We start from the raw sequence: 22,878 nt of genomic DNA on the forward strand, positions 1-22,878 counted from the left end.
GAGCAAAGCAACCCTTGATTCTTGCGTTCTTTCTTCGTGATGTGATGTTTCTCACTGACCTCAAACAAAAACGGACACACAAGTAAAGACCTTGTTGTGCCATGGAAAAGACATACCGTTGTGCATGGTCCAACTTTATTTTACTACAAAACAAATGTTATACTCAACTCCAACCATGCCTTTTATTACTCATTATTATATCCTTTAATCCTAAAAGAGCTGGAGTTTCCCAATTGTGAGTAAAAGTTAGCCAGGTTGGCCATATTTCACAAAGAGATACAACACTCATTCTCTGTTCCCTAGGATCTGTTAGTGCTTCCAGTCATGGTGGTGAAGGGACCCTTCCCACATGGTGGGCGTATACACACCTCCCAAATGGAGTGGGGGGGAAAAAGGTTTTCTGTAAGCCATTTAGAACTCAGGATCTGTTGGCTCCACTCTGGTCAGGTGTGTGGAAGGAGGCAAGTTAGGAAAGGAAGGACTGGCACAGATTAATGGCCACCATTTACAGAACCTCAGACAGTAGTTTAGGTAGAGAGTATGAATCTATTTTTCTCTTTTCATTGTTGAAGAGGTCAAGCTAAAGTTTCCCTCTGTGAGCATGGGTAATGTAACAAGTGGAAACTGCACCAATGACTCGGGGACATACTTGAGGGCTCTGGGGTTATATTGTCTTCTGGATGCAGACAGAATGTTCGACAAAAACCCGTGTCAGAAGAGTTGGTAAAACCTTACATTGCTGCAACAGCTGAGCAAAGAGAATAGTTCTATTGAAAGGAAATTTAATGAACAAGTGTCAAAATGGACAGTTGGTGTCAGTTCCTAGAGGATTTGGAAGTGAGAAGTGGAGTTGAGGAAACCATGTTAATAGAGCCCTTGTTTGTATGAAAAGAACATCGAACTTTACCAAATATCCATCATAGGAGTCATGCTTGTCACAGCCCGCATTAGCCTGCATTGAGCAGAAAAGAATGTTTTATTACGGGCTATGTGGGCGTCTTATTTTTTTGATCTCCAGCAGCATATGATCGTCTGTTTTCTTGGAAACAAATTTAGAAAGAAATTCTACCCTCAGCGATGTAATTCTTGGACCAAAATGTGTCCATTATTTTTGAGAGAGAAAAAGACTCTTTCAAGCCCAAACGATCTTATTTCTAAGTGAGTTTTAAAATATTTGGAACTAAAATATTTTAAGTTCTAGCTTTTTTTCAGGAGCAACCCCACTCAAAACTCAATTTTCTCTCTTCTGTAAATAAATGAATAGTAATAAAAATAAACTTTTTTCCTGATTATTAAATCTGATTAAAAGCATAATTAATAAATAGAAAATTTGAAGTATGTTTCCTCTCTATTTTAGGAAGACACTATGTTAAAAGGATTTCTTAAGAAAGGCTTTCTTTATAAATGACTTATGTGAAATAATCTTTTAAACATCAATATAATTCACATTAATAAACCAAAGGTACTAAAACGAACACTGTGAGGGCAAATATATAGATCTCTCTAAGTTTAATACAAAATTCTGCACAGAATAAAGGCTTGTTAAGGAAGAAGTAGAAAAAGAGAATGAGAATAAATGGAAATTTAAAAAACATTTCATGTGGGAGTTTATGGGAACTCTGAAGCTTTCACTTAATATTCACTTAATATTTCACCTAATATTAAATCTAATATTTAATTAGTCTGTTAATTAAGCAAACATTTGAAAGGATGTATTTTAAAAAGGGAAAATCATCTTGAAAATTTTAAAATACATGAAGAATATGGAGTCAGAAGTGGTAAAGTTGGATCTATTGCTAAATAGTTAATCATATCAATGTTTGTAACTTGAGATCTAGAAATTTAAGAAATATGGTAGTAAGTGACAGACTCTCCAGCAGGCACATAAACCCGATGTGGAATATAGGGTTTGGTGTGGGACTGTACATAAATAAAATAGCAGCTTCCAAAAAGAAACAAAGTCCAAGGAATGGACAGAGGCCAATCGAAATGAGATGATACTATAACCTTTTATAAAGACAGATTCATAGTAAAGAATTAAAATAAGGTAGGTCAACAATGAAGCAAACAGCAATTCTAGTTGGAAGCCCATACATAATTATTGTGAAAGTGGATATAATATACATTTGCCATTTTTCAGAATATTCAGTCCTACCCTAGACTATAAGAGGAGAAAGAAGAAGAATAGATGAAATTAAATATCAAAGCAAATGGCTTGGAAAACAAATTGGACGTCGATCAAGCAGGGGCAGCCTATGCTTGTCAGCAAAGGAAGGGCTAGCCAGCCAGTTAAGCATCAGTAACCAAATATGCCTGAGACATCAAGAATTCAGGAGGCCGTACACTGAGCCTTCATTTGGGGAATCCAGTTTGGCCCACACAGATTATAAGCGTGGCAGCTCAGCAGATTATAGGTAAGTTACAGCTTCTGACTTGGTCCGACAAGCATCCATGAATGGACTCTGGGTACCTTCCATTTGCTGCAATCTCTTGCTCTCCCTTAATTACAGTCTTTGTAACTACTGAAAGTGGGCCGACTGAAGGAGGACAAAGGTGAGACGGAGCACAGTGTAATTCAGGACTCAGAGAATACGGTCTTTCCACCCTACTTATACCCCGTCCTGAGTGCACAAAACTACTCCATCTTTTCCCCTGTGCTTCTTTATGTACACTTTTATTTTTATTTTATGTATTTTTTTAAGATTTTATTTATTCATTTGAGAGAGAGAGAGAATGAGAGAGTGAGCATGAGAGGGGGAAGGTCAGAGGGAGAAGTAGACCGCTCACGGAGCAGGGAGCCAAATGCAAGGACTCCATTCCGGGACTCCAGGATCATGACTTGAGCTGAAGGCAGTCGCTCAACCAGCTGAGCCACCCAGGCACTCTTGCATCATGTACATGGGACAGGCTGCCTGTCCGTGGCAGTAACATGGAAAACACAGTTGCATTGCTATTTCCCAATGCAACCAAACACAGATCCAAACCTCAGCCGTCAGCTCTCAACACTGTCTCTTTTGGTCACTCTACTAGAAAATAAGTTACCCTACAGGCTGCCAAATAAATATTTAATGGTCCTCTAAGTTTGTTTGCCCCGAGATTTTTCCCCCCCCACTGAAGACTATCCTTCTATTGGTTACTGTAAGGAGGCTCAGAATAAGAACTTCTTTCTGATTGTATCAATCACTGGTATAAGAACCAGGATTGGTTTATAAGCACGTGAACTTGAGCAAGTAGACAAATTTCTCTTTGCTTTCTCTCTCTTAATTACTTAACATGCTTGGTAAAACACTGTGAAGATGGTATGAGATCATTCATTAAAGCACTTCAACACAGGGCCTGTCACTTTTTTTTTTTCAGAGTTGAATAATGGCTATGACTTTACAAAATAAAATGTAAAACTGCACTCTACTTTTAAAGTCTACACTCTCAAAGTACCACTTCTTGTACATTATATTGTCAAAGAGCTTAAATCTCATGATAGTTTATGCTTAAATAGAAGAAAAAGAAAAATTAATTTACATGGTTTAATAAACCGGGTATACTTTTACTGTAAAATTACAGAGCAAAGTCTTTTCCAATCACAACATCTAGCCTAGATCATGAAATCAAGGAAGATAAAACTTAACATATATTTTACGTGACCAGGGACACATCAACCATGTTATTTCTGTACTGAAAAAGCTCCAGATAATATACAATTTAAACATATTCTAATTGTTGGAGTGCTTATATCACTATTCTAAAAACTAACATGTATTATCAGGAGGCAGAAATGTTTGAGCTTCTTAGAGAGTATGAAATGTGTGTGTATGGCTCACTAAACAACTTTTTCCCCCTAAACCGGTAGAAAAACTTTATGGAATAAATGTGTTTGTACAGTGGTGACTATTTGTCACAGGAGGCTCTGACATTGGCATTAAAGCACCAACTATTTTGGACAATATGTCATAACCAGCCAGTTGGAGGACAGTAACAAAATACTTGGCCAACCGTTCTACACGGGAGACATCTGTTTAGCTGAGCAAAGCTAGTAACACCAGACCCTACTATAATTTGGATGCTCTAAATAGCACAATTTATTTGGTTCTTAAAAGATGTAAATGACACTGAAAAATTACTTCGTGTCTTTTAGACATTTTAAACAATAGTTGTATGTAGTATCATGAAAAAGGTCATGTAATATTTTAAGTACAAAAGGTAACATATATGTAATATTGTATTAGATTTATATTTTTAAATAACATAACACAATACTTACATTATGTAATATTACATTATATGAAATTTTTCGACATACAGAAAACAAAGAAGAGTGTGATTTATTAAGGTGATATGTAGTTGGATGATTTTCCTTCTTTTCTTCGGTCAAAAGTTAAATAATATAATAGTGATTTGTATTGAGTTTTACTATGGGCCAGACACTGTATATTAAGTGTTTCACTGATATTGTTTTAATCTTTAAAACAACCTTAAATAAAGTAAAATTATTTCCACCTTATGGACTAGTTAATTGAGACTTAGAGAAGTTATATAATTTGCCCAAGGTCGAATATCTCCAAATGGAAGAGCTGGGCCTAGAACTTGAATCTAAAGGCAAACCTCGTATTTGTAATCACCGTAATTTTTTTTTTTTAAAGTCACTTTGTATATCCTGCACTCTGTTGTCTTATTTATGAAGAGATATCTGTAGACATCTATTGTCTTTTTCTGGGATATATGGTGACCAGCTCCTTGGTTTGCATGGGATTTTCCCAGTTTTAGTGCCATTAAGTCAGGGCACCTGGGTTCCCATCCTAAGCAGACCTACACCAGTTGGTGATCCAGATGGTCAGTCACCAGGAAGCATTATTTAACCTGGAAAGATTCTAAAGCTTCCCGAATTTTGCTCCCCAATTTATCAATCTGAATGAAAAGTAATGGAGAGTACAAAATTATAAGAAAACTTCATTTTTGTAAACAGTAAGGAATTAGTGTTTCACAGGGAGAGGAGCATTCATTGTCTCTTTCCCTGGAAATTATGGCCTAGAAAATAAGAAATGTGCCAGAGGCTCTTACAGTATCTTTTGTGGTCAGTGTGTGAACTGAACACGAGTTTTGTGGAAGTAGTGTTCTACTCCCAAATGGAAGGGAATCAGGCCAGCTGAGAGCAAAGAGCAAACAACACACTCATGAAAAGATCTGAATAGAAGCTGTCTGGTTCCTCCCTTGCTTGTCTTAGACCTGTGTCTCGGCTGTTTTAAAAAGGCAACCAGGGGCGCCTGAGTGGCTCAGTGGGTTAAGCCTCTGCCTTCGGCTCAGGTCATGATCTCGGGGTCCTGGGATCGAGCCCCACATCGGGCTCTCTGCTCAGTGGGGAGCCTGCTTCCCCCTCTCTCTCTGCCTGTCTCTCTGACTACTTGCGATCTCTGTCTCTGTCTCTCTCTCTCTGTGTCTCTCTCTCTGCACCAAATAAATAAATAAAATCTTTAAAAAATAAAAAAATAAAATAAATAAATAAAAAGGCAACCAGCTCTGGGGCAGACCTCAAAGCCAGAGTCCTCGGGAGCCCGGGTCCTGCTTCATTTCCCGGTATCACCTCTCCCTGCCGTCCTCTAGAGACTGCGCAGGACCTGCCTTTTAAATCTTCCCAGTTCCTCTGCATGGTCCGTGCCCCTCCCCCATGTTCTCTGAAGTGACTCGAATGTTCTGTCAGTCTAAGTGCAGAACTATTTTTACCACAGTGTTGGGGAATCTCTGGGCACAAACTGTTTGCCGATTAGGTAAATTACAGGTGCTGGGTTCATGTTACTCACTGCACTGCCACAAGTTTCAAGCATTAATCTGCCTCTTCTGAATTTTCCCTTTCTGTCACCGGGCCTTTCCTTCACCACTATTCTTTAGGCCTGTCAGAGGCCTGCTGGTTGACTCTTTTCCCACAGGCAAGCTGCACCAAGTTCACGCGGTCCATCCTGCCTCTTTCCTCTGCAGCCCCCTTCCTTTCTTCTGTCATTTTTTCCCTCTCTTCTTTCTCTGTTCATTGCTGCTTCCTTCTGGCTCTCAGTCCTACTTTCTCAGCTATCAGTGAAATGGCTTTCTTTGAACCCAACTATGCTACAATAGAGCCAGATTCCTTAGACATGACCCACAGAAATCTCTTCACCAGTTTCTGACAAACCTTCACCTGTGACGGTTTCTTCCTTGAACTTCCTCCTTCTGTCGCCACCATCTCAACCCACAGGTTTGCTAAAAATCTTCAGCATGCTCCCTGGAAATACCAACCGCACATTGAGGAACTTCCATCCCCAAACCGTCCTTTCTCAAGCGTCCAGTTCAGGATAGACTCGTCACTGTATGCTAGCTTCCAACCACACTCTTTCCTCCAAAGTTCCTAGTTCCGTTACTCATTTGTGTGGTTATTTTTCATTAGCGTCTGTCCCGCAGGGAACCAGAGATTTGTTGGGGGCATAAATACATCAAACACTTTATTGGAGTCACTAGGTGCAATATTTTCACTTCCACTATACCATTAACATCATTCGGTCCCTAAATTCATCTTAAATATTTGTCTCACCAAATCTAGGTATTTCCATTAATTCACTCTGGCTATTTCGATCAGAGGCTTTAAGAACTGAGTAAGGGAAGGGGAAAAAGTAACATTTGTTGAGTGCGTATTCCTTATTATGGACTCAATGTTTAATCATTTCATTTTAGGTGAAGGACATGCCTGTGACGGATGTGTTATGTATGCCAGTTGATCTCTTATAAAAAATTAAGGCTCCGGGGCGCCTGGGTGGCTCAGTGGGTTAAAGCCTCTGCCTTCGGCTTGGTTCATGATCTCAGAGTCCTGGGATTGAGCCCCGCATCTGGCTCTCTGCTCCACGGGGAGCCTGCTTCCCCCTCTCTCTCTCTGCCTGCCTCTCTGCCTACTTGTGATCTCTCTCTGTCAAATAAATAAATAAAATCTTTAAAAAATAAAAAAAATAAAACTGAGGCTCCGAATATATAATTAAGAATGGCCAGTGGGGTGCCTTGGTGGCTCGGTTGGTTAAGCGTCTGCCTTAGGCTCAATTCCTGATCCCAGGGTCCTGAGACCAAGTCCTGCTCAGTGGGGAGTCTGCTTCTCCCTCTCCCTCTCTCTCTGCCGCCACCCCTCCCCCAGCTCGTGTTCTCTTCCTCTCAAATAAATAAATAAAATCTTAAAAAGAAATTTTTTTTAAGAAGAATGGCTGGAACTTGGATTCTGTCTCATTCCAAAGCTGTTTTTCTACTGCTTACAGCACCTTCCCAAAGGCTCGTAGCCACAGGCCACCATTGACTGAGTAGCCGTAATCCTTTCCCTCCCACTCCTTTTCACGGAGAACTGGATATAGTCAAGCTTTTGTGGAGATGATGGGAAGAAAATGCATTTGCAAATAACTAAGCATGAAGTAAGAACAATGAAGTAAGAACAACAAGGTGGCAAATTGTTTGAAAACTCTCAATACTATCACCAACCTAGTTTCAGATTTTGTTATGAATAAACTCTAGGCCCCTGAAGTGAATAAGTGATCCTTAATATTATTATTCTCTCATTATTATTAATTGGTCCATAATTTTTTTTAAAATGCATTTGCACTATTTAAAGTTTGGAGGATTTCAGTTTACACAAACCTGTTTGGACCACTTGTCAAGGTCTGCGTCTCCCAAGTTCTGCTGAGAAATAATGCAACTGCAATTACAGGCATCTCATATTCTGTAAACAGTTTGAGTTCCAAGAGTTCACCAGTTAGTTGTTTGGAATCACTGCATATTTTCCCATTACCTAATCTAGTAATGGGTGGTTATTTCCCAAGCTGGCATTTCCTTTTTCTCTCCTCCCACCTCCACCCCAACCCCCAAAACAACAACAAAAGAAAGAAAAGTCTGTTTCAACCAAGGTGAACAACAACACTAAATTTTATTGGCCCGAGTTCTAGAGAATGTTGGGAAAGGGGCTTTATAATTTAATAAGGGACCACAATTCTGTAGTAAAGTTTGAATTCACACAGAGAAATGCCACCCCTGTCTGGGAGGGTGATATTCATCAGCACCTCAAAGCTTTTTCTACTTTCTAGAATCTTTTCTTTCTACATTTTTGACTCACTGTTTCTCCAGTGACAACACTTGAATGAGGGAAAAAGATAGCAGGCTCACCTTGTGAAGCCCCACCTATGCCATACCTCTTAAAATCAACAGTGAGTCTCAGAATGGTACCACCTTAACGTTCCTTCTCTTATCCAAGCAACAAAATTCCTTAGAAGTGATGTTGTTCTTATCTCATTTTTGTCTACACCTAATTCCATTAATGAAAGTACTTTTATAGAATATGCAACATTTTTGAAGTGATTGCACAATTTTAAAAACTTCATCTTCATTACTACCTTTGAGAGTATGACATCTTTTGTCACTATTTCGACTTTATGGACAAAAAAGTGAGAATTTGAGATATTAGAGTTGACAGATTCTTCACAAGCTAAAATGACTGTAATCTAAGCCTTCTGCACCCCAAATTGAGGGCTCTCTCTCATATTTTTTACTACTTAGTGATTTTCATTCACCCTTCTAGGTTCAAAACTCCATGAGAAAAGGGATCGTTTTTTACTGTTTTATCCTTATCCCCCAGGACACTATCTGGCACTTAGTAGGTACCCCCAAAATGTTGAATAAATGAATTTTAATTATTGTTATCTTAATTATCTTAGCAATAATGTGATATATTTTATTGGTTAAAAGTGACTTTTCAAATTGTCTTCACATTATAAGATGAGTTGTCAGGACCCCCAATCTGCTGTTTTACCTGCTGATATTAGCAACCAGCCCTGTCAGAAATAGGAGGAAATGTCACAAAAGAGGTAACGTCTTCATATTATTCTTCCCCATGTTTCCTACTTAAAAAAAAAAAAACAAACAAACATAAAAATGGTCCTCAAACTTGATAGGAAATTATTTAGCTACCCAATAACAAAAAAATAAAAACAGTCCCAAATGTCAGAACATAACCCCTGAAGCCTGTGGCTCAGTAAGAAAAGGCTATGAAGAATTATCTTCTGGAATTAGTGACTTGACTCAAAAACGTAGCTAGTTCCTACATTGCCCATTGATCCCTTATACTGTCTTCACATAATCATCTAAAAAATAAAGTCATATTGAACACAGCCTATAATTATCCCTACTTGGGGGTAGAATAGGAAGACCTTATGTTTCCATCTACTTTTTCAGGCACCGACTATTGAGGACAAAACCAACGTTGACTGTCATCCCAAAGGCCATTTACAGGTGAAGGGTGCAGAGCTCGGGGAGAGAAAAGGAAAAGAAAGGAAAGAGAAAGGAAAAGAAAAGAATGCAATAATAAAAAAGAAAAAAAAATGCTTTGCAATAGCTGTGTTTTCTTTCCTTCGTACGAAATGGTCTTAGCCCCACACATAGCCTTATGCTTTTAGTGCTAACTAATGTTCATCAAGCAGCCGGTATAAGGCAAGTGCTTCCCAAGCATGACACCATTGGAGTCAACCCTCTACAAAATTCTATAATACAACTGTTAGTATCCTGGAGCAATCCAGAACTAGTACTTGTCTATGTAAACATAAATTGAAATTACCTTAGCTAGGACTTGAAGGGGGTTCTCTCCCATCTAAAGATGCTCTCCTTCATCCTTATATTGTATTATGTTCCTGACCACGGGACCATGGCGGGCTACAACTAAAATTGGTAATCCTTGCTTGGGCCTTGGTTGCCACCTTTCTCACCTGAATCCTATACAACAACTTATTTGTAGTCAATGGATATCACGATGTGAACCACCAAGCCCTGAGAACAGTGTGCAGAGTAGGAACCATAAAGGGGGAACCTTGGGGTAGGGGAAGGGCGCAGAGAATTCTGAAATAGCAAGCAGCTATGGTGTGAGTCTTGTTTCCACTAAAACTGTTTTCAAAGAAGTGATTCCGTGTATTACAACCCCAACCTCTGCCACCCCTTACCTCACTGGTACCACACCATGGTTCCCCGTTAGGGATGGGTACAGAATTCAGATCTTGGTTGCCACCGCCCCAAAGCAGATAGCCAGAGAAGGAATCTGAGCACCCTTCAGCCACCCCTCCAGCTCCCAAATCATCTCACAGCCTTAGTAAAAGAGAGGAAAGAGATTTACCTGCTGCTATTGAGGCTGAAGCCTGAAAGTCATGTATAACTTTGAAGGACTGTAATGGTTTTAATCACAGGAATAGCATCTTTTTGACAGGCGGGACAGAGAAAAGACCTGAACCACTGTGCAAATATTAACCAGGCTATTTTGGAGCAATGGCTATTGCCTCTGAAATCTTTCATCATGGGTCTATACTTAGAATTCAGATGAGCATGGGGGAGGGGAACGGAGCAGTGTAAATCCCCAGTTGTTTTGAAGTTGCCCAGTAAACAGGTTAGCACCTAAACTGTCTTAAATGGAAGCATTCAAACGTTTTATTTAAATTGTAGGATTCTCCCTGGAGTATTTTTTTTTTTAACCTGTTCTGCACACAGATTGTCCTGTCGTCCTGGTGGTGACACTTCTCAGTTTTCTTTCAAACCAGATATTCCGGAGAGCACTGGCTGTGATCACATTGGGAGACTGATGCTCCATGACAGCTAAAAGTTGGATTGAGTTTCAGGAGCTACTATATATAAAGCTGGGGCGACTTATGTCACCGCACTAATTAAATGCCATCTGGGTGGTTCCTCTGGGTTTTTGAACCCATCACCCAGTTCAGACCGAGTCAGAGGCCAAGGAGGAGAACATGATGATGGACCTTTTTGAAACTGGCTCCTATTTCTTCTACTTGGACGGGGAAAATGTTACTCTGCAGCCATTAGAAGTGGCCGAGGGCTCTCCTTTGTACCCAGGGAGTGATGGTACTTTGTCCCCCTGCCAGGACCAAATGCCCCCGGAAGCTGGGAGCGACAGCAGCGGAGAGGAGCACGTCCTGGCGCCCCCGGGCCTGCAGCCCCCCCACTGCCCGGGCCAATGTCTGATCTGGGCTTGCAAGACCTGCAAGAGAAAATCGGCCCCCACGGACCGGCGGAAAGCTGCCACCCTGCGCGAGAGGAGGCGACTAAAGAAAATCAACGAGGCCTTCGAGGCACTGAAGCGGCGGACTGTGGCCAACCCCAACCAGAGGCTGCCCAAGGTGGAGATTCTGCGGAGTGCCATCAGCTACATCGAGCGGCTGCAGGACCTGCTCCATCAGCTGGATCAGCAGGAAAAAATGCAGGAGCTAGGGGTGGACCCCTTCAGCTACAGACCCAAGCAAGAGAATGTAAGCCCAGATGCTGCTGGGGCAGGGGAATGCGCCGGCTGATTAGATGCTTTCCTCGGGGCCTTAACCTCCAGCTGCTTCGTCTCCCTTCCCAGTCCCCTTCCTCGCCCGCCCCTCCCGCTCCCTCCCAGTGAACCCCCAGTGACCCGTGAACTCGGGGTGCCTGCAGGAGGCAGGAAATTCGTCCCCGGCCCGAGGAAGTAGGGGAAACACCCCCACAGAGCCTCCCCACTCCCTCCCCGGAACCGAGGTTTCTTTCCTAATCTGCGGCCTTGGTTTTTCTCCAGCTTGAGGGTGCGGATTTCCTGCGCACCTGCAGCTCCCAGTGGCCAAGTGTTTCGGATCATTCCAGGGGGCTCGTGATAACTGCCAAGGAAGGTAAAGTAAAAGGGCACTGGGCCGTGCTGGAGAATATCCGGGGAGGGGGCCTGGGGTGGAAGGGAAGAAAGGGCTCGCAGGGACGGCGGGGACGCGCGAGGCCGGGGTCCTCCCGTGAGGCCGGAGCTGCCTCCTACTTCCTTCCCCCGGGGATGCTGTGCTTGAGTGTTTTTTCTTTTTCTGAGCCCAGGAGGGGCAAGCATCGATTCGTCAGCCTCGAGTAGCCTTCGATGCCTGTCTTCCATCGTGGACAGTATTTCCTCCGAGGAACGCAAACTGCCCTGCGTGGAAGAGGTGGTGGAGAAGTAGCTCGCGGCCGGAGTGTGGGATGTCCTCCACGGCGCAGGAAGACCCCCACCCTCCCTCCTTCGCCTAATCCTAGAGCCTGGGTCACATTACATTAACATTTAGGAACGCAGACCAAGGAGTTTATGAAAGGGAAGGAGACCTGTTCACAAAGAAACTTCTCAGAAACTGTTGTGCACGCTCAGATGAAAAAGCCTTTCGGCTTTGGGCTTTTACTTCTGGAACCGCGAGTGGCTTAGCCCTAGCAGCCTTACTCTGTGTTTGTGTGGTTAGTTGTGTAACCTCTTCCTTTGATTCTGGGGATCCCTTTGTGCCATGTTCAAAAGAAGTTCATTCCTGTCTGAAGCCAAGTGGGAACGTTGCCTCTAAATGTTAGTGGTATTGAATGTATTTTTGTAAATAATCTTAGTACTTTCATTTTTTATGTAAACCTGAGAAATATTATTTTAAATGTGGAGTGACGGATTGCATATAAAATGTGCGAGGATCCTGATATTGTAATATTAAAAAGTAAGTTTCTTTATGGACAAAGTTGGTCCTAATTTGATTCATCTGAAAAGATATGTTTGGGCGCAGGTGCACGTAAATAAAGAGGAGCCGTATTTTACCGAAGACGCCACACAAGCCCATTTATTTGGGTGTGTTCTTAAAGGCTGACTGTAAGGGAAGAAGATGAGTTGTTTTCCTGGGTCTGAATTAAATTGTTCACTTTCTATCTCCTATAGACCTCACACTTGGGGTTAAGAATGAAGAATATCCAGGAGGAATCTGCCCTTTTCTCTTTTATCAGCAACCTTTTTTATGTTTTCACCGTCCTCTACCTGGAGATCTGGGCAAGATTTACTTACCCAGAGTTAACAACTGAATTTTCAGTCCAGTAAAAATCTCACTATTGCAAGAGATAGCCACACAAAAACTTGTATCCGCCTAAAAATCTCTTCAGCTCACTGAGCCCAAATTACTCTCCCTGTTTGACTTTTCAGGCCGGGCCCTTCACGAAGAAGCCTTCGCGGGAGGACCCAGGGGCTGCACGGGCCTCCCAGCCTGGTCTTGGCCCTTCCCTAGTTTTCTTGAACTAGACCAGTTAAAAGGCGGGAATATCCTCCAGGCCTCGGGGGCTGGAGTTTGTTTTGCAAATAGAAAGATAAAAGAAGGGAACAATTTGTCTCTGGAGGGGGTGGGCTTCTTTGAAGGACAGGTTGCTTCAAGAGAGGTAAGGGTTAAATGGCTGAGGGCAAAAGACAACAACAACACACATGAAACCTCTTAGCTGGACCAAATAGCAAAGCCCCCAGAGAAGCTTGAAGCCGCAGGAGCTCCTCACGGCCAGGATTTTACAACGTGTGCCAGGTTTATTTATCCTGTAACTTCAGGAAGGAACGACCACCAAGAATCGCAGTGGGAAGTGAAGCGGGGGAGAGGGCTAGCCATTTCTCTGGAATCGCTACTTCTCGCTTACGTTCTGCAAACGGCACCTTCCCTCCAACACCCCTCCCCACCCTTGACTTCTTCCTCCCTCTTTTTCCCCCACAGCTGGTCCTCAGTTTACAAATGTGAAAATCAAACCGAATTCGCTATTTCCCAGCCCAACAGTCTGGACGTTCCTGTGGCACACCACGCAAGTTCCAGATACCACCACAGACAGCGCCCCCTGCAGGCACGGAACAGTATTGTGCCCCTTCTCTATCTCTAAAGGCCTCATGCTGGAGTAAAAGTTACTCTGCCTTCCCAGCACTCGGATAATTCTCGTTTCTTCTAGAAGGTTTATACAGTGCAGAAAGGTTCATAGAGAAAACCGACATTGAAATATAATCTCTCTCAGAGATTTGAGAAAAGCAGGCGGGAATGTGAGGGGCTGCAAAGGGCTGAGTTGCTGTGCGCACTGCCTACCTGGATTGAATCCAGGGTTGCTCTTGTGTAGCCTTGGGCTGTCCCAGCTCCTCTCTTCTTCCAGGTTCCTCATTTATAAAATAATAGACAACAATAATGGTGCTTAACTCAGGGGTGTGAAGATTTCAGTGAGATAAAGCACAGAAAGGATTTAGCCAAAGCAGAACCCCAAACACTAAATGTGGGCTCTCTTTATTTTTCATCAGTAAATCTACTTTGACCACCAAATGTTTTCTTCCACCAAAAACCACAGTCCCTTCAAATACAGTCTGCCTTGCAAGTGCTATTTGGGAAAAGTATTAATAATAATGAAATCAGTAGTAATATGAATGACTCGTTCTTAGCATTTTACATATTCACTCAGAATCCTACAACTGCTTGTGTGAGAGAAACTGGTTACTTCTTTGGAGAAAAGGTTTCTTTGGAAGGAAGAGTTTCTTGGATTTGTAAGTAAAGAGCCAGGGCTTGGAGCAAGTAAATACCAGTGGTTTCCAGCCCCTTGGCCCAACCGCCTGTGGCCTGAAAGAGAAGCCTTTGGCAAATAAGAAAGAACATTTATGGTCTAGAACAGTTTGGCTCTCTTCAGCAATTATTTTCCAAATGTTCTTTCGCAAGAGTGATTAGCTAGCCAACTCCAAATTAGGGCAGTAGTTTAATTAAAGATAAAGTGTAGAGCATTTCAGATTATCCAATCAGAATGTGTATATGAATCTGAGTGTGTCTGGGTGGTGTGTATGTCCATTCATCATGCTTATTATGTATCTATGATTTTTTTTTCTTGAGAATCAGTAGAGAATTTCCCTAAAATGTGTGTGTATATGTATGTATGTGTATATGTATATATATATGTATGCTATATGTATACACATTACATATTATATATAGTATATATATAAAATAAGATATAGGTATATTCGTGTGCCACAGATTCATGCCACAACTGAAATCAAATGTCATAAGTAACCAGGTCTATTAATTTACGTTATGATTGCACATGTATTTATAATAAGATCTGTACTATAAACTATTTAGCAGCAGAATGTTTTTTTATCAATTCATGGACTTTATTTGCTTGATGGATTTTATTCAGTCTTTACAAAGCAAATCTTCTCTATCTCCCCTAGCTAGGTAACTTGAGAAATTGTTTGGAGTAAGTTTGCCTATAGAGGTCTCTTCATTAAATAGAGCAAATATTTCCCAAAGACTTCATGTGACCTCCACTGCTATAGTTGACATATTAGGTTTTCCAATGAAATCCTTGGTGTGTTTGCAATTAAAATGTTTTTACTTGATATTAATGATGATAATCTCTACTAAGGCCAAAGGCAAAACAAACAGGGCCATGGAAGCAGAAAATCAAGATATAATAACTTGGTAAAGATAAGCAATTTGGGATTTAAACTGAGTCTCTTTCCCAAAGTAGCCATAAAGTTACCAAATAGTTTTTAAAAATGAGTTATTTTCTTTTTGTATATTGCTATACAAATAATTTATGAAATATCAAATGCCAGCTTTTTCAAACTAACTTTAATCATCACACCTGAATCATTGAATTCCAACCCTAAAAATAATGGAAATTCATTTATGTCTAATGGATGGAGATAGATATAGATGATATAGATAGAGATATATCAGACTCCTTCCTGTGTGTGGGGAATGGGAGCATGGTGCTGAAATTCAATGTTCTCAACTACTGTTGAGACTGCCAGAGGAGTCTTGGGTTGCTAAACTGAACTCTGTCCTTACTAAGACATTTTTGACTCAAAGTTAGAATATAGCTGTTCATGCTTTTCTCTTAGTAAGCAATATTTTATATCTTTTATTTATCTCAAAATTCTCCGAGAAAGATATATTTAAATATAGTTAAGTTTGAACTTTGGAATATCTCATTTCCTACTCTAATCCATTAGTAAGTTAGGAATGACATAGTGCTTCCTCAAAGAGCCAAGCCTTCAAGACCTTTCTCTAACAGACCCCTCCAGTCACTCCCTTACCCTCAAAAGCAGTGTTATAAAAAGATGACTCTCAGCCCTAAAGGTTTCATTCTGAAAAGGACATTTTTTGCAAGCCTAGTTCAGAGTCAGCCTGGCTTCTGAATTCAGAATGGCTATGCCATGTGCTGAAACAAAGATAATGCTGCAAGGACTGGCTCCTTTCTCTACTCTCAAGTCTGCTCAAAGTCCCTCCATGGGCCTTTGATCTCTCCTGGGAGTCTTCGAATCCAAGCAGAGGCCAATGTCTTCCTCAGCTGTCTTCTCCACAAATTCTTCCAGCAGCTTTGGCAGGTACTAATGTGTTTACTTAGGTGTGCCTGGTTCCCAGAGTTAATAGCAGTTTGAAATTGTTTAGCACATTGTGAAGTCATATACGATAAGCAAAAAAATCTCTAGAACAGCTCCCTTTGTCCAGGAGTTGATAAGGGTCTCAGATAGAGGCAGAAGCAATTGAAATGGACTCGTCTTTCTCTGTGTATTTGGTTTCTCCCACTGAGAGAATCACAGAAAATTTGGAATAATGCAGAATTCCTAGGGTAGGCAAAATTTACTAGGAAAGGGAGCTCTGAGCATCGTATCGCTGGTGGAGTCTGTCCATCAACACTAGGATTGTTGCCATAATACTTAAATTAAAATAGGTTCTCAAAAAAAAAAGGTTGGTGATTACTTAAAGGTCTATGCAGTTCAAACCTGTTGAATCTAAACTGTAAGAAAGTCAAACATGCATTTATTTTCCTTCAAAATGTTAAGTGTAAAAAATATTTTAATTATTGATATACTCCCTAAAAAGTGAGTGGCATTCATTTATAACACCATGCATGGCTTACTGTCTTCCCTTCATCTGCCTACTGTAAGGCTTTCCTATAGTTAGTGTTGGAATGTCATTTCTAACTACGTGGTTGCATATTAAATACGTAGGAGTTTCCTCTGCACGTAGGAAATTCGCTTCTCAAGAAAGAGTGAACCACTGCTTGTATTTTTATTCTTTTGGATGAGGAACAAAAGTCAGTCTAGTCTGATTTTAAGTAAGAGCACCCAAATAATCAGGAGATGTCTCTCTCTCTCTCTTTTAGTGATTTTCAACTTTTTTCATTCTGCTTTGTTCAATTTCCCCTCTCCACAAAAGTATTTTTCTCTCGATGCTCACCCAGTTCCTCATTTTCTCTTACGCAGTTTCCCGTCGGAAAAGAGCAGCAGAATCCCTCCTGTACCGGGGGATCCCAGCCATCTCGGAAACACTGGCTTCCTTTTCCCTTTGTATACTGTCTCTCGTTTTTGTGTGTGTTTGTTTTGTTTTGTTTTTTTCCTCTCTCCTCCCCCACCTCCTCCCCCTCCCTCGCCCTCACCCCTGCCCCCGCCACTGACAGCGGTTTAAGTTTTGTCTCGTTTTTTACTCGGGTGTTTTGAGATCCTATTTTCAGCGCTGGAGTCCCAAGGGTCCTCAACCCCGGACCTTGTTTCCCCCGACCAACAAGTCCCATTAAGCCTCCGGGCGCTTGTGTTTTCGCGGCTTCTTTAGTTCCACTCGCCCGCGGCACTCTGGTAAATTTGTTTTGAGATCACCTTACCCAAGACGGCCCTAACCCCGGAGAACCGCCGTTACTGACAGAGCCTCCTGAGTGACAGCATCTCCCAGGCCCCGAGCGGAGGGAAGGGTGAGCGGCCCAGCTCGGGCGAGTTTGTGCTGCAGCGCCAAGCGCGCGCACTGAGTCGGAATGGACAAGAAAACAAACAAAATTCACCTCTAGGAGCCCGAGCTCTAAGAATCAGGATGCCCACTTCCAACCCTGAGTGACCGGGGGCAGATTATCTTCCCCTTGAGCTTCGGTTACCGTCTTCTAAACATGGATCTAGTAAACAGTCCCCCCAGAGTCGTCGACCGTAGAAAATGAATGAACACAAGGAAAGGATGAGAACAGTGCTCTGCAAATAGAAAAGTCTTAATAATTGTTTACTACACATACCCCGCGCTGAGGAATTGGGTACAGAGCACAGGAGGCGCCTGATGTAAAGAAATGAGCTGAAAGGCGAGGATAACGTCTTCCACTTGAACTTGGAAGGGCAAGTTGATTTGTGCCCAAATCATAAATCTGTGCGTCAGGTGTGTGCTGCACAGTCGGAGAAAGTGGGGCTATTGATGATGGCCGGAACCTGTGTGACTTCCTGGGTGAGATGATCTCCCCACAATTGTATTTCAGAGGTAGCAATGTGTATGCAATTCCAATGTTTCCACCGCTGTGGATGGAGTCTTGACTCCGCCTGGGTCCTTCGGGAACTTGACTCTTTTATCTAGTGTAGCCCTCAGTACCCTATTCATTTCAAAGGCATCCACTTGTTAATAGTCCTAAATAAAGTGCAGACGGATTTCCCACTGGCCAGACGATTAAGCAGCTCGTTGGTGTGAAAGGGAGCTTGATTTTTCAAGAGGGTGGGGGGTGTGGTGGTGTCTTTGTCTTAGGGATGAATGAATATGGGAAAGGGGGCAGAGCCCTGCAGGTAGAAGCTAACCTTAGTGACTGACATTTTACCACCCCTGTTTTTCCGAACCTTCACACTGCAGAGCAGATCTCACCCTGAAAAAGTTAGAACTTCTCTGATCCCTACAGACTTGGGTTCAGCCAACCAGGTTGCTTGAGGAAAATAATTTTAGGAATAAGTAATACAAGAAAGTGCCCCCCCCCCACCCCCGCCGCCCCACCAGCCACAACACTTACTGGACTGGATGACTGGAGATGGTGATGAAAACACTCCTTCCTATTTTAACCGGGCCACAGCCCCTGTCTAAATCTCCAGGCTACTTAAGTCTATGTGCCTAGACCTTAAGGAATCCTTTTTCCTGTCCATAAACAGCAGCATCCCCTCCCATCCCCGTCCTGAGAGATCTGGAAGTAGGTTAAAGGTGGAGGAGCATTGGCAAAAGCCAATTAATAGATTGATTCTTACATAAATGGCAGCCCTCTCTTCTCTCCTTCCCACCAAAGTTCCAAGACCCTAATGCGATTGCTTTTCTGGAAGGCTTTTGTCACCATAGTGTGTGAAGTTACTCAAGGTTTGAGCTGGAAATTTTACACGAGCAGAGAAGGATTGCTGTGCCGGCAGCTGGGACGCATCTGTAACGGTGTTAGCTCGCCTGAAAGCAGAAAATTAGCGACCCCAAAGCCCAGCTTGGCTGTTTAGTCTGTCGAAATGGCAGGGCGGAGCAGAAAGGGGAGAAAGGAAACTCGCTCCTGGAAAGAGAGGTCGCCGTCTAAAACTCAGTTTCTTCCAAGACAAATCACAGAGGTGCAGTAAGCATGGAACTGCCAGATCTGTACCAGGTCTAGCAAAGGCCTAGTACAAGGGCAGAGGCGCTCAGTAAACGTGTGCAGAAGGGGAAGGGAAGGGAGGATGGTTCGCATCACTTGGCCCTTGAGCCCACCTCCTTTTAGATGAGCAGAACTCAGAGTGAGCCCTGTCTTGGGAAAAAAGGAACCTCCCTGCCCATCCTCCAACAACACAGAGCCTATAAAGTGACAAGCAGACCAGAGCAAAATAGATTTTTAAAAATCCAGATTCACTCCATGATTCAAAGTGTTGCTTCAAAGTTTTTAGCAACCGTTATTCGATCCACTGACTGAAAAAAATTCCCGAGATAATTAAAGTTCATGTTGAAGAGAAACAAACACCAAAAAATAAGCTAATTCCTCATGTCCAAGATCGGGAAGGCAGGTCGGCTTTTGGTTTCAGCTTATAGTAGGGTGTTTTATTTTTTTAATATTTTTTGATGTATGATCAATTCCAAAAGGTTGGATGGACTTCGTCCCTTTGTCTCTACCACTCTTTAAGTGATCCCTTGGTTTAGGTAACCTAGAGAGTGCGAGTAAGCGGGTCGGAGAATGATCCCACCCTCCCCACCACCCCGCCCGCCCCAGCAGAAATGCAGTAAAACCATTAGCGTCAAAAGGGGCTGTAAACAGCAAATTGTCTCTAGAGGAAAGGCGGAGGTTTGCCCAGACAGCCCCTGCGGGGGTTGTGGTGGGATATGCTAATAGTGCCTGGCCACTGGGGCCGGCCTCCCTCCCCCAAGAATATATAAAGAGCCCCAACCCCAGCACACCCGACCCAGGCCGCCAGGCGTTTGCCCTTGTTAATTACTGGAGAAACCGACCAGGGAGCTCCGCCCGGGGATTCACTGGCCCACAGCGGCGCCAGGCTCCCGTCTCTCCCCTGTATCTCTAGCTGCTGTCCAGGTGCACCACTTGCTTTACCGCAAAGGATCGAAATGATGGACGGCTGCCAGTTCTCGCCTTCTGAGTACTTCTATGACGGCTCCTGCATCCCGTCCCCTGAGGGTGAGTTCGGGGATGAGTTTGAGCCAAGAGGAGTTGCCTTCGGGGTGCACAAACCAGAGCTGCAAGGCTCAGACGAGGACGAGCACGTGCGAGCACCTACAGGCCACCACCAGGCTGGCCACTGTCTCATGTGGGCTTGCAAAGCATGCAAGAGAAAGTCGACCACCATGGATCGGCGGAAGGCGGCCACCATGCGTGAGAGGAGACGCCTGAAGAAGGTCAACCAGGCTTTCGAGACGCTCAAGAGGTGCACCACGACCAACCCCAACCAGAGGCTGCCCAAGGTGGAGATCCTCCGGAATGCCATCCGCTACATCGAGAGCCTGCAGGAGTTGCTGAGGGAGCAGGTGGAGAACTACTACAGCCTGCCAGGACAGAGCTGCTCGGAGCCCACCAGCCCCACCTCCAACTGCTCCGACGGCATGGTAAGAGACAGCGCTGGTCACCCCAGTCTTTTCCAAAAATTCTTACATCTCATTTAAACCAGGGGTGGCAACCAAATATTCAATGGTTATTGCTTGGTAGTTGGGGGGGGGGGTAGAGAAGGGGTGCCACAATTAGAAAGATACCAGGAAACAGCTGTTAAACAGGATTTTAGTTTGACTTCTTCCCAGGTTCCTGGTGAACATTGTAGGAGAGGGTTGTCATATGAGACAGGTGGCTGCAAATGATCAATAACATGTTTTCTTCACACGGCCCCCCATCTCTGCTTTGCTGAGGTCTGGCTGGAAAGGGATATCGATGCATTCTTTTCGGAGGGCATTTGCCCCATCGTTGCCAGGTTTTAATGTGTTTTTGCCCTGGGAAAGTATTCTCTCCCTGAATTAGTGTGGCTTCCTTCTACTCCAATCCATTTTGCATGGTTAACCCAATGCACATTGCTGCTGAATTCCACCCCCACCCTCTTCCCTTTGCCACTGTTCTCCTCTTCTTCAAGCACAGAGATTGACCTCGGTGCCCTTACAATTTGGCGAGGTCGAATCCTTCCTAAATCGAGGCAATGAAGGTGATTGAGAGTGGTCAATGCACAGAGCTAGCGGTCAGGCCCAGTGCCACCCTGGTTCGGAGCTTCTTTTTGCCAAGATCTGAAAACAAACTTCCTTTGTGTCTTGTATTATAGCCTGAATGTAACAGTCCAGTCTGGTCCAGAAAAGGCAGCAGTTTTGAGAGCATCTACTGCCCCGATATGCCAAATGGTAAGAATTGATGACTTCAGAGGAATTTCAAAATCAGCTCAACTTCACATTTCAGCCTGTCAAAGCAGGGTCTGGTTTTCCAGGCTGTATTGGGGAAGGGAATAGAAGAGAGGATTCCTATGGGGAGGTTTTGGTGCAGCAAAATAGGCACACATCTTTTGTTCAAAATCCCCCTAACAGATGCACACATATGCACTTTTGCTTGAAATTTTATCAAGGGGCTTCTCCACTCCCTGTTCACCCCCGTGAATTGCTAGATATTTGTTGCAAATTTCTACAACAGGCTTTCTGTGACCACCTGACCTCTGGATGTCAAAGTTGCTGACCTATGGTTTAAGAGGCCACATAAGCAAGTCTCTCTATTTGGGATTTTTTTTTTTTTTAATGGTTTTCTCCTTGTATTCTTAGTATATACCACAGATAAGAGCTCCTTATCCAGCTTGGATTGTTTATCCAGCATAGTGGATCGAATCACCAACTCAGAGCAGCCTGGATTGCCTCTCCAGGACCCGGCCTCTCTCTCCCCAGTTGCCAGCACGGATTCACAGCCTGCAACTCCAGGGGCCTCTAATTCCAGGCTCATCTATCATGTGCTATGAACTGAAAATCTAGTCTAGATGAGTTCTACGAGGAGGGCCTATTACACAGGAGGAAGGAAGCCCCAGAAGTTCAAAAGCAAGACAACTTGTATATAAAGATTTCCTTTCAGTTGGAAATTTGTAAATATTATCTTGCCACTTTATACGGAAAGTGTATTTAACTCAAAAGTCACCGTTGCGATTATACTTTATTTCTTTTCTCCACCTCCTCCTCCTCCGCTTCCTCCTTCTTCTTCTTTACCTCCTTATTGCTTTAGATATATAGTTCCAATAATATTCTTTCTGATAGGGGGCAATTTATTGAAGGTAGCTTGTTGCAATGCTTAACTTATATTTTTTAATAAATATTGCTTATCAAAATATTATGTCTGATGTTAGATCTTTTTTTTTTTCTTTGAAACATTAGAACAGCCAGAAATCAGTTACAGGAAACTTTAAATATATTTAACTTTTGTTTTTCTATTAACCCTTTGGTGATATTGTATTAAGTAAACACATAACACTACTGCCTAATGGTATATATTTTTATCTTTTCTTGTAAGGAATGCCTCTTTTTTTGTGTAAGCACAAAATAGTACTTTGTGGATAATTTCAAGATATAAGAAATTTTGGAAATTCCACCATAAATAAAATTGTTCAGATGAAAGAAATATTTTGGTTTATGTTTTTAAAAAAAGAACACCCCTAATGGAATTAGCGGTCACTGACACAAAATTTTTAACATGGGGCTGAAAATAACAAAATAGTTGGCTTTGTGGATACATGTGAATGTTTGCCATCTCGTGGACACAGTTTAGGTCCTGTTGTGACAAATGAAGAGAACATTTCTATTTTAATCAGCTTTGAAGGGAGCCTGCTAAATACAGTTTTTCCCTTCTCTGAGTACTGTGCCATATAAT

General features: G+C 42.7%; 2 protein-coding genes and 1 long non-coding RNA gene across 5 annotated transcripts in view; 2 read left to right on the plus strand and 1 right to left on the minus strand.

Annotated features, from left to right (window-relative positions):
- The window catches only part of LOC125107048 (uncharacterized), an 88,145-nt gene extending 77,875 nt beyond the window's left edge, over positions 1-10,270 (minus strand). For all 3 annotated transcript variants that reach the window (XR_007129454.1, XR_007129453.1, XR_007129452.1), the window contains exon 1: positions 10,145-10,270. This is a non-coding gene — a long non-coding RNA (uncharacterized LOC125107048). The remainder of the gene's footprint in view (positions 1-10,144) is intronic.
- A 406-nt stretch (positions 10,271-10,676) lies between these two features.
- MYF6 (myogenic factor 6) lies at positions 10,677-12,494 on the plus strand. Its single transcript, XM_047743464.1, has 3 exons — positions 10,677-11,285; positions 11,573-11,663; positions 11,854-12,494. Exons 1-3 carry the CDS (start codon positions 10,767-10,769, stop codon positions 11,970-11,972), a joined length of 729 nt encoding a protein of 242 aa, XP_047599420.1. The 5' UTR covers positions 10,677-10,766; the 3' UTR covers positions 11,973-12,494.
- Positions 12,446-22,846, plus strand: MYF5 (myogenic factor 5). The gene is made up of 7 exons (XM_047741539.1): positions 12,446-12,479; positions 12,953-13,182; positions 13,555-13,636; positions 17,262-17,395; positions 19,929-20,609; positions 21,305-21,380; positions 21,789-22,846. The coding sequence occupies exons 1-7, from the start codon at positions 12,446-12,448 to the stop codon at positions 21,977-21,979; spliced, it is 1,428 nt and encodes a 475-aa protein (XP_047597495.1). The 3' UTR covers positions 21,980-22,846.
- Positions 22,847-22,878: the final 32 nt, after the last annotated feature.

The sequence above is a fragment of the Lutra lutra genome, chromosome 8, assembly GCF_902655055.1.
Source record: "Lutra lutra chromosome 8, mLutLut1.2, whole genome shotgun sequence".
Taxonomy (NCBI): Eukaryota; Metazoa; Chordata; class Mammalia; order Carnivora; family Mustelidae; genus Lutra; species Lutra lutra.